The following is a 12,330-nucleotide window of genomic DNA, read 5'->3' on the forward strand; positions in this document are numbered from 1 at the left end:
CAATGTGACACTTCTAGATAAAGCACACTGGAGCTTTAGCACTTTATAATTCTGGAAATATGAAATGTCTTCAATTTGCGTGCGCACACAGCACCAAGCTAACTTTTAGTATTAAAAAAGAAAGTTGTGCAATATGCAGTAATTGTCCTGTATTATGACGATCTTGACTGCAAAATTATAAGCTTTTCAAGGGAAATTATTAAGGATATATACAATTTTTGCAAACAAAAGTTCTCAAAGGAACTTTTTATATAGCAGGAAAAAATAGAAAATTATTTATTATTATTATTATTATTAATTCGATTTCTATACTGCCCTTCCAAAAATGGCTCAGGGCGGTTTACAAAGAGAAATAAAACAAATAAGATGGCTCCCTGTCCCCAAAGGGCTCACATTCTAAAAAGAAACATAAGACAGACACCAGCAACAGTCACTGGAAGTACTGGGCTGGGGGTGGATAGGGCCAGTTACTCTCCCCCTGCTAAATAAAGAGAATCACAATGGTAAAAGGTGCTTCTTTGCCCAGTTAGCAGGGGTTAATGTTTCCAAAGGTGCTCACAATCTAAAAGGAAACTAGGGAGACACCAGCAACAACCACTGGGAAGGATTTTGGGATGAATAAGTGTATCCTCCCACCCCCGCCACTAAATATAAGGGAGCCACCATGTGAAGAGGCACCTTGCCTAATTAGCAGTAGGGATGTGCAAGCAACTGGTTCAGTTTGGTTTGAATTTGAAATGAACCGCTGGTCTGCAACCCAGTTTTATCGAATGGCCAGCGGTCCTGCCGAACCAGCTGGAGGCTATGCTTGTAAAGCAAAGTGGTAGGGAATCCTTTAGAAATGTTGTGAGGGTGGCCTGGGGAGACAGGAGACCTTACTGGCTTCTGTGGTGTGGCGGCTTCTCTAAGCCCCGCCACTTCTGCCCCCCCACCCCAGCAGTGTGGGCCAGGAGGAGCTCAGTTCTAGCCTCCAAGCACGTGCAGAGGCAATTTGTGTGACCATGCAGGAAAATCACCATCTGTGTGATCATGCAGGAAAGGTTTGCCTCTTTTATGCATTTCTTCTGTTGCTCCAAACACAGAAGTATAGAACCATGATTATCTTATCCAAGTATTTTGTGAACAAATGTCACTTTTTGGAACCTGTGTCTGGATATTGTATGTCTTGGTTTATTTATTTATTTATTAAATAATCTACTTAGGGAAAAGAGGTGGGGAATATATCCATGTGTTAGTCCAGCAAGACAGGAAACTTTCAACTATTTATTTTTCTAAAAATCAGAAAAATAACAAGGGAACTATCACTTTCATATGGGCAAACATATGCTATTACATCATGTACTGTATTTATCAAGCTTCCATTGTTCTTCCCAATAACCCAAAAATCCTTGCCCTCCACCAATCCCCTCATAATCATCTAGCTATCAATAGACTGTATGTTTTTTAAAATATATATAAAGTAGATAAATAGTTTTGACTTTATCCCGGCTTTGTTCTATAAAAGTAGTAAGAAACCATCAGTCCATCGTAAAATTATTTTTTTACCATGGTAGTGATATTATTTCTTTTTAAGAGAATTTAACATAGTCGAGATCCACTTCTGCTCTGTAGGTGGGCTACACCTACAGAGCAGCACACTTACAAGTCTAGCCCAGTCATGTGGGCTACACCTGAGTTACAGATGTAGCCTGTATTATCTGAGGAGATATCTGAGGAGGTATTATTCATGAGGAGATATCTACTACTCCATACTTTGTGCCTGAAATGGCATTACAGAAATTCTGTTTCTGGTCCTTGTTCCTTGTACAAGATAAATCTTGCCATTAAAAACTCTGGTCAGTTAACCACAAATACAATGAAGTATTTGCAGCTTTATCTATTGTGATTTATACGCCACCTTATTTCCTGAGCTCAAAGATACAGCTAAATCAGCTGGAGATAAAATAGTTGTGGGGTGTGTGGATAGCTACAGGCATCTTAACACTTAACTCTTAACTATGCAACATAGTTGAATATAAAACTATTTTGAGTAACCAGGGACAGGTAATGAGAGCTGCTGTTGTTTCAACTTCAAGATGCAAGGAAATCTTGTATCGTTTTAATTACTACTGCAGATGACTTGGTGGATTGTTCCATTTATCTTTGCAATTAAAGATTTGCCACTTGATCCTATGCACTTTCAGATAGGATATACTCATGATATCCTATATGGAAGCAAATCTCACTAGCCCACATGTTCCACAACTTTCATATGGGCAGTTTTACGCTGCCCACACTGTTGTGGCCTCTTAAAGAACAGCTAGTGGTCTTGCACTTTTACACAAAAGTGCAAACACACACCGGGAGTGCTTCTTAGATTGGAAAAAAATCAAAGCAGTGTTCTTGGAGTGCAGGCACACAACTTTAAGTATTTGTGTACCTTAGGAGCCTGCAGTTTTGTGAGCAGCTCAGAACTGCCCACATTATACTACAGAACATGTCGGCCACTAATGGGACTTGCTCCCAAGTTAGGGTGCAGAAGACTACAGCCTCATATCTCGAATGGCATTTTGGGTGTACAAGTGTTGTAGGAGGAGAAAGAATGGCAACAATAAAATGTATTTCCATAGCTCATTCTTGAATAAATTCTGTGTTTAAACATTCTTATTTACAATGTGTGATTTATTAATATGTATCTAGTTTTATGTACAAAGGTGGAAAAACAAAACTTACCTGCTGTATTGCTTTTTAGTTGTTTTCTATAGGTGAAAGTACTCCAGTGTTATGTTTTTCAGTATTTTTAATTTTGATGTATAATAAAAACAAAGAATCACAAAATTAAGAATATTTATTAGTATTACTTCTTATAGATTAAATAAACTGTTTTAGGCACAAATCTTGTTTGTGATCATACAGTTAAAATAGAGAACAAAAGAAACAGTTTATTAATAGATTGTATCATCCCACACATAACCACCAATGGGTCCAGCCCATTCAGAGCCCTTGCATAAACAGTACAGAATGATGGTACTTAGCACAAAATATTACACTGGCATGTAACTTCTATTTAGTTTTAAACAATTAAGATGAAATAAGAACATGTCACTAAATACAGTTTGTATTTACACAGAAGGCAGAGAGTGTCATGTGAAAAACACTATTGCAACTGGGGAAACACAGATTTCTCTGTATTACATAAAATATGATTGTCTGGTTCTAGAATCATGCACTGTAGACTAATATGTTGGTATCTCGGGGGAAATGGGAGTAAGAGTCCTGTTGGGAGGGAAGAAAAGATTTTTAAGAAAATATCCCATTGACCTCAATAGGCCTTCCTTCCAAGTAAATGTGTTTAGGATATAAGTATTGTCTGTGGTTAAAACATATATTGAAGTAATAATTTCAAATTATTCAAGCTCAAGACTATTAGCAATAGTCTAATATTACCCTGTGCACACTGAGGTGTACATACTCAAGAGACCAAATTATCTCACAAGGATCTCTTTGAGGGTGAAAGGGGCTGTCCCATTACCATTGGGAGGATTGTGCGAGGTGGGAAAACTGAGTTGTGAGAATGCACTGCTTTCAAGCCCTATCCCCACCCTCTCTCATGGATTTTCATGGTACCTCCTGGTATGCTTTATACTTGCCATTAAGGAGGCATCATGAATTTATCTCAGTCTACTTGATACCAGCAAGAGAAAGAAGTATGCTGATGATTGGAGCTTTAGCCTATACAAACGGAAAGCCAGCGGAAATAGCTATTATATATAACAAAATATATGTATACATATATGGGTCATTGTCAGCATAAGGTTCTGTACTTATAGTTAGGCTTTTAAAAGCTACCATAAGTACCTCCACATGCAAATTATTGGGAAAGTGTCATCTACACAACTTCCCTGAAGTTATATTTGTGAATCAACCCAAATGTAAATCATTGATACATTCACAAAATGGTACAGTCCCTACATATTGATTTCAAGGAGAGCTGTTCATGTGACTGCTTTAAAAAGCCTATATATGAGCTTAGAATATTTAGTCAAAGCATCTCTATGCTTCTATGAGTGTATATGAAGCAGACAAGCATATACAAGGTCAGCCTGTAAGTAGATCTATTTGTGTTTCATTTCCAGCCTCCCAAAACACATTATTCATGTAATTCCAGGGGGGGAAATCATTGCAGCTGAAGTATAACATGGTCAGACTGAAGCCCATATATTATACTGGATTCATAAGTTATGTCTAAGCCCTATGCTAGTCCTTGTTCTAGTTGACATATTCCAGAGACACGTCTCATGCTAAACAATCAAGACAAAAATGTTGTACTATAATCAGATACCCATAGGTACAAGTATTTCTCCTTGTTGATCTCTGAACCAGCCAAAAAATATAGCCAAGGCACTATTCATCTTTTAAATACTACTAATATTGCACCAGGTGCTGGAGATGTTGCATTGCTGTTGAGGAGGAGTGGGCAGCCACAGGCAGTAGCCCACAGAGTCATCAACCTCTTTAACCAGGAGCCATATAACATGACCTTCTACACATTACAGTGCAGTGATAATACAGCCATTATCTGTCATATTTCACCAACAGCATAGATCCTTGGAGCTTTTAGTTCAAGTTTAGAAGATCTCCTCCTAGCATTTGTGCAATGTTATCTTGACACTGACATTGCCACACATATTAGTCATGGGACCACCAAGTCATCTTCAGTGAAATGTTTGGTGACTGTTATACAGACCAGTAGTATCTGGCAGTTCTTCTACTGGTAATTATAGTGATTACTTATTTATACTGTGCCATTAGTATGCATGGTGCTTTACAGTGGCCCTGCTGCGGGCTACGGTGTTGCACTGTTGCACAAGACCACCAATACTCCAAGAAGTGCACCCACACTCTGGAAGTGCTGCTTAGATCGGAAATTTGTTGCTTGACCTTCAGCAATAGGTTTCCAGTCTATGTAGCACTTCTGGACTGTGGACACACTGCTTTACATATTAGACACTGTTAGCACTTCATTCAGTGGCATGGATGGATACTCTGAGACCCCATAGCAACACAAGTGGATCTGCACCCTCTGCATTACACTGCATAACATGTACTTAGAGTATTATTCTGAATCTATTTGGACTGGTTTTTAGCATGTTTTGTTCTGCTTCGTTTTATCACAACACCCGATGCAGAACTGAAATGTGTAATTTCATTTGATGCTGACAACATGGAGTTACATATACAATAATGAAAATCATCATATGCAGTGCACATTTACTCAGAAGTAAGTCCCAGTCTGTTCAATGGGACTTACTTTGTAATAAGTGTGCTTAGAACTGTAGTCAAAGTGTGAAGTAATTTTGTTTCTCACAAAATTGAGTACTCAGCATCCAGATTAAAGGTCTGGATGATACTCAAAGTCCACATTGTACTAACTGTATGATTTGCTTTGTTTTCATTTGATGCATGGACTCTGCTCTTTGTGAAATCTAGTTTACATGTGCATAAAAGAGGATCTCTTAATCTCAGTTTTCGTTTTCTTAATATCATCCAATTTTGCAAAATGTTGCTCTTTTCTTACCAACTGACATCTTTTGTTAATAAGCTTATATAAATAGGAACCTTGCACTGAACACAGAACTAAGATGTGGCAGAAGTGATTCTACTGCAGAAATACACACACACACGGCATCAGAAAATGTTTCAGGATTTCCCCTAGGAACAAGCAGTTAGGCAGAAATGTATCATTTTGTAATTTGGCAGTTTTGTCCCCCTCAAAGTGTATTTAGCTCAGAGTCATATGATATGTAATCTATTCAGCTAACAGTAGGTACCTAAATCTTGGCTCCAGGAAAGCACAAAAATGATTGTTCCCTCTTTTATACATGGGATTTTTCAGCTTCTGCCTTCCTGGAACAGACCCCCTCAACAGGGGGTCTCTGGAGCAGCATGCTGTACAACACAAGGGGCTGTAAATGGAGAGCAAAATTAGCTGCTCCCATCATGCCTGTGTGGAAGTATGTGCGTCTATAAGATAAAATTAGAATACACAACTCTATGAGCATTATCTATCAGTAATGTTAATATATTGATCCAAACAGTGAAGCAGTGCTGTGTGTCTTCTGCCTACAGTGTCTAAAGGCACGAAAATAAGTTTGTGATCTCCTCTAAATATGTATTTGCAATCTTGCTATGTGTATAAGCTGTTATGGTCAAATCCATGTCAAGTCTCTGCACAGATGGTATTTTTTTCAGCCTTCATCAGCTTGAAGGTAAAAGAGTAATGGAAGAGCCCTTTCACACTGTACCACAAAGAGTGCATGTTACAAAAATTATCATTAACATCAAGGAGATTCTGCTACTCACTTCTTTTCTCGAGCAGCATTGCGGTACAGGTTATGATCTAGCCAATAACGTGGCTCCTAGCCATATGGCCCATGATTACAATAAACCAAGTCATGCATACATTTTACAATTTAGGTTGCTTTCATCTCACAGAATGCCAGTGATTTATTCCACTGCTTCCAACAAATTCAAGCGAAGACAGTGACAAGACTCTGGAGTAAATCTGGCAAAACAAAAAATCCATACTGAGCTGTTGTTCTTACCATGTTGCTTTTTGGATCCCATCCAGCAGCTATTTTTGAGTCCATATTAATGATTGCATACCGCATATCAGAGGCATCCACCTGCATATCAGTGGCATCAAAGGGTCAGGAAGATATCCCTGAGGCTGATTCCTTCAAAAGTTGCTTTATAAATCCTTCTATGGAAAGGACATATGTGAAAAGAACTGGGTGTACTGTTCTCTTATCATCCTGTAGTCCAGTCATTGAAACAGAGGTGGACAGAACAGGGAATTAGAGGCACATTAAAGCCCACTTTAAAAGTCTGTAATTAAACTACATAGCAGAGAAACACACAACTACTGACATAATCTGACAGCATGACACACCTGCTGGATGAGATTTAGTGAGTTCAAGTGTTTGGAATGGATGGCACTTTATCCTGCTCCTTTTTGTCTTCCAGTGCTATATCTGTTGTCATTTTTCACAAATAACACTGGAAATTAAATGCAAACATTTATAGATTTCAGTGCCAAGGCCTCTTTTCTTTCTGTAAGTCATCTTTATATATTTAAACATGTTGTAATAAGCAATCTACTGATTCTGACTCTCTTCAAATAGAGAAGAAACAAAAACTTCAAACTAAAAATTATACTAGAGTTTTATTATTTGTCATTAGATTCATTCATTTTGTGTTCAGTTAATTACAAAATTTATACCCTTTTAAAAAGGCTATTTATTGTTCTAAAAACAAAACAAGAGCCAAACCTGATAAGAGAGTATATAAAATAGTATACATCCTTCAGTTAGTTCAAATGTTATACACTATAATTCCATGAAGGTCAAATTAGAATATAAAATATTGTATTGGGGTGGAAAACGGATTTTATACAAAATACATTTGCAAGACAAACTATTTGAAAACAAAAGGCATTTCTGAAATAGCCATTGGTCTAAACAGATTATTGCAATAATCTGAGTCAATTACTTAGATAGTTTGCTGCTGAAGTGGACTGTCCATTTTTATTTTGCAGAACCCATTTAAAGGAGAACTTTCTCCTACAATTTCTTGCATTTTACCAAGTGGTAGCACTCAAAGTTTTGCTTTTAGACAAGTTGCTGTCATTGCATTTCTGAAGTCTGTAGCTCAATAAATAAGCAACTGATGTCATTTTATTTTCAAGTAAATCAAACCAGTTTGGTTTAACAGCACCGCCTAGTTGTCTGTGCAGTCTGCTTCCCAAGTTTGATTGTTCCACTGTTGCCATTTTCATGAGTTTCCAAGGGTGGAATCTGTCGACCTAAAAATTTAGATCAAGGGGAAATACAAAAGGCGCAATTCAAAACCTGGCATTCTTTGGGGTTGCTATGATTTTATGTCCAGATTAGACATCACATGGGAGATCTGTGAACAGAAATTTCTGTGGGCGAACAGCAACTTCAGGGAGGTTATTTCAACTAGTAAAATGGTCAGGAAAAGGGTTAACTCCACCCTGCTCCTCCACCATGGTTGCAGACAGCAACTTCATTCATTCATTCATTCATTCATTCATTCGATTTCTATACTGCCCTTCCAAAAATGGCTCAGGGTGGTTTACACAGAGAAATAATAAATACATAAGATGGATCCCTGTCCCCAAAGGGCTCACAATCTAAAAAGAAACATCAGGTAGACACCAGCAACAGTCACTGGAGGTACTGTGCTGGGGGTTGATAAAACCAGTTACTCTCCCCCTACTAAATAAAGAGAATCACCACATTAAAAGGTGCCTATTTGCCAAGTTAGCAGGGGTTGACTTTCAGTCTGAATTGTCACACGCACATGTGTGTGCACACGCACACACACACACACCTTTTTAAACCAAAAAAATCTGCAGATCGGTTAATGGATCAGTGGAACTGATACTTCACACCACTGTAATACATATTCACAAATGAACCATAGCCCACAAAAAACACAGAAAAAGAGCAACTGAGGAAAAAGAAGTGTAATACTACTTTACTTAAATACAGTATTGCATTTATGCAATACTCAAGGTCAATAAGCTGAATTTTCTGTTTCCTATTTTAGGGTCAAAAACCTTCAGTTTTTACCTCAGAAGAGGTAAGAAGACACTTACAAATTCATTCATACACCAAAGAGCATGGAGACTCTTAATTAAGGTGCCCATCCTAAATTATGCACCATGCCCAGTATACTGAGTAAGACTCAGTATGTAGAAAACAGATTCAAGGCACCCTGTGCCAGATGCAGCAAAGCAGCCCCAAAACATAACCGAGCCTCCTCCATGTTTCACAGTATTTCTTTGGAAGCTTCATTATTTCATCTGTGGACATAGAGCTGATGTGACTTGCCAAAAAGCTCCAGTTTTGTCATAAAAAAGCCAGACTGGGATTTGCTAAAATGCATACTGTCAAGCCACAATGCTTCTGGGAGAATGACCTTTGCACAGATGAGACAAAACTGGAGCTTTTTGGAAAGTCACATCAGCTCTATGTCCACAGATGAAAAAATGAAGCTTTCAAAGAAAAGAAAACTATACCTACTGTGAAACATGGAGGAGGCTCGGTTATGTTTTGAGGCTGCTTTTCTGCGTCTGGCACAGGGTGCCTTGAGTCTGTGCAGGAAACAATGAAATCTCAAGACTATCAAAACATTTTGGAGCGAAATGTACTGCCCAGTGTCAGAAAGCTCTGTCTCAGTCGCAGGTCATGGATCCTCCAACTGGATAATGACCCAATACACACAGCTAAAAGCACCCAAGATTGGCTAAGGACAAAACATTGGACTATTCTGGCCTTCTATGAGCCCTGATTTGAATCCTATCAAACATCTATGGAAAGAACTGAAGCATGCAGTCTGAAGAAGGCACCCTTCAAACCTGACACAGCTGGAGCAGGAAGAGTGGGCCAAACTACCTGTTGACAGGTGCAGAAGTCTCATTGAGAGCTACAGGAATTGCTTGTTTGCAGTGATTGCCTCTAAAGGTTGTGCAACAAAATATTAGGTTAAGGGTCCCAACATTTTTGTCCATGCCATTTTCATTTGTGTTATTATTTGAAATATTCTGTTGCATCAAAATTCTAAAGCAAAGTCTGATTTTTGTTAAATGTGGAATAAACAATGATGGGTGCCAATTACGTTTGTCAGTTTCAAGTGATTTCAGAGACAATTGTGGGTTCTTCTTTTCTTGTGGAGGGGTACCAACACATCTGTCCATGTGTGTAAATAGTAAAGATGTTATACAGGCTCACATATTGTGTTTGATTACAACTTAGACTCCCTGTACAAATACTTTCCTTTGTTATTTCAGCCCAAATCCTCCTCCTACACAGATTTGGAGCTGCACTTAAGATGGGGAGTCTGTGGAATGCCAATCTCTGAATAAGAGCAAACTTTTAAATTTTAAACTCTTAATTCTGTTGTTTTGGGGTGGGAAGGGAAGCAGTCCTAGCTATAACTAATGATGAAATTCTGAAGTAGCTAGCTTTTGTTACTCATTGTTTAGATTTCAAGCATAATTTACTGAAGACCATGATCATTTAATTCAGTATATCCTGAATTTCCTATGAAGATCTCTGAGCAGCTTACATATGGCTCAAGTGTGTTAATGCTTGGAAATAAGTCTTACTGAACTATATCCAACTTACTTGCATGTAAGCTTAATCTTAATTTATTTTTATGATTGAACAGGAATACATATCTGAGTCTCTCTGTATCTAAGCACAACTTATCAGCAACTGCCACAGTTAACTATGGTAAAGCAAATGTGATATTTTACATCTTGTCCAGGAATGCTGCATAGTATTTATTTTTAAAATGGTGGCTTTCTTAAATTCAGCAGATGGATAGCAACTATCCCTGTTCATCTCAGCATAGCATCTCTCCAGTGGCTGATACAGGTCATTATGTTTCTTTTTAGGTTGTGAGCCCCTTTAAGACAAGGGACCATCTTCTTATTCCTTTGCTATGTAAACTTCTCTGAGAACCTTTTTGTTGAAAAGCAGTGTAGAAATAATAATAAATGATGTTTTCAGGCAGCCTAATTATAAGCCATTAAATGGAGGGCCTACTCCATCTGAAGCCTACTCTGGGAAGAGCAGGAGCAGCTTCAGGAGGTGAGCAAGCTTTTCTAATCAACAACATCTAGCCATTGTCCCCTTTAAACTAACTAACAGGAGGAGGGAAATTTTGAAGGGCTGATTTCTCTTTAAGGGTTTCTCTTTAAGTCCTAGTCTGTGTGTGTTATTTGCCAGGGCTAGCAAACTCCTGTGTTTTAGTTTGTCCCTGCCTGGAGGGGATGGAGTCAGCTAGGGCTGGGGGAGACCCCACATTCCTTTGAGACACATCCTGTATCTCAGTTTGAAGCCTATTCTCTACATATTCTCTCTACATAGAGAGCGCCTTCTTCGCTACGAACCCCACCACCCATTGAGGTCATCTGAGGAGGTCTGTCTCCAGTTACCACCAACTCATTTGGTAGTCACACAGAGACAGGCCTTCTCGGCTGCTGCCCCAAGATTGTGGAATGTGCTCCCTGCTGAGTTACGATCCTCCCCATCTCTGGCTATTTTATACTGTTTGTTAATTTTATGTTTTTTAAATTATTGTATTGTTTTAACTTTTATATGTGTTTTTAATTGTTGTTAGCCACCCAGAGACATAAGTTTGGGCGGGGTATTAAATAGATAGATAGATAGACAGATGTGAAGGCCTGAGAGCATAGCAAACAGGATGTTGGAGTTTTGCAGGAGTTTAGCAGGAAGTGTGCAGGGGAGCCAGAAACAAGCCCCATTGATCACAAACAGCCCGGTGGAGAAGAGAAGGTAAGTTCAAATCCCTCCCTCATATCTTTGAGAAAGGCTGTTTGGACAGTTAAATAGCTGACCATTACAGCAGAAACCGATCCTTCTAATAAACCATCTCTAAATACTGTAAACAGCCAACAAAACCAGTATGAAGCTAGAAAGCCAGCAGGAGAGGGAGCACTTATCAAAGTATTGCACAGAATGTCACATTAATTGCTCCATGGGCAGAAGTCATGGGTGTGTGCTCGGTGTAAGGAGCTCCTGGCTCTCAGGGAACAAGTTCGTTCCCTCAAAACCAAGGTGATGGATCTGGAGAAGCTCAGAGAGACAGAGAGGCATGTGGACAAGACCTTCAGGGACATGGTAGAGGCATCCAGCTCCAGGGCTGATAGCTCGCTGTTCTCAGGGAGAATGAAGGTCTCAGGGAAGGAGGACATCGGTCTGAGGAAGAGGGAAATGCTCCTTTAGAACGGACCCCTTCCATGGATGATGAGCCCATATCCTCTCACACAGGGGATACTCCTCCAGGAGTGGGGGCCTCCTTGTAGTGGGTGATTCGATCATTAGAGGAATGGAGAGATGGGTTTGTGACCCGCGTGTTGACCGCACAGTGACTTGCCTGCCTGGTGCAAAGGTTGCGTACATAACACAGTGTCTAGATAGGCTCTTAGGCAGTGCTGGGGAGGAGACAGCTGTCGTGGTGTATGTCGGCACCAACAATGTGGGGAAATGTAGTCAGGAGGTCCTGAAAGCCAAATTTAGGCTGATAGGTAATGTATTGAAGTCCAGGACCCACAAAGTAGCATTCTCAGAAATGCTACCTGTTCCATGTGCAGGTACAGTGAGACAGGCAGAGCTGAGGGGTTTCAATGCATGGATGAGACGTTGGTACCGGGAGGAGGGATTTAGATTTTTTAGGCACTGGGATACATTTTGGGGCAAGCAAGGCCAGTACAAAAAGGACGGGCTGCACTGGAAC

At 39.4% G+C, this 12,330-nt stretch overlaps 1 protein-coding gene across 3 annotated transcripts in view; it reads right to left on the minus strand.

Annotated features, from left to right (window-relative positions):
- Positions 1–2,812: 2,812 nt before the first annotated feature.
- RAB31 (RAB31, member RAS oncogene family) overlaps positions 2,813–12,330 on the minus strand; it is a 114,438-nt gene continuing 104,920 nt past the window's right edge. The window contains exons 7-9 of one of the 3 annotated variants that reach the window (XM_053247607.1): positions 6,932–7,843; positions 6,585–6,665; positions 2,813–3,255 (exon numbers count right to left, since the gene is read on the minus strand). In XM_053247607.1, coding sequence (XP_053103582.1) covers positions 7,746–7,843 — 98 coding nt within the window. In that variant the 3' untranslated portion in view covers positions 2,813–3,255; positions 6,585–6,665; positions 6,932–7,745. Of the gene's footprint in view, positions 3,256–6,584; positions 7,844–12,330 lie in introns of all 3 variants that reach the window. The other 2 variants (XM_053247606.1, XM_053247605.1) reach the window with 2 other exon arrangements.

This window comes from Hemicordylus capensis, chromosome 4, assembly GCF_027244095.1.
Source record: "Hemicordylus capensis ecotype Gifberg chromosome 4, rHemCap1.1.pri, whole genome shotgun sequence".
NCBI classification, from domain to species: Eukaryota; Metazoa; Chordata; class Lepidosauria; order Squamata; family Cordylidae; genus Hemicordylus; species Hemicordylus capensis.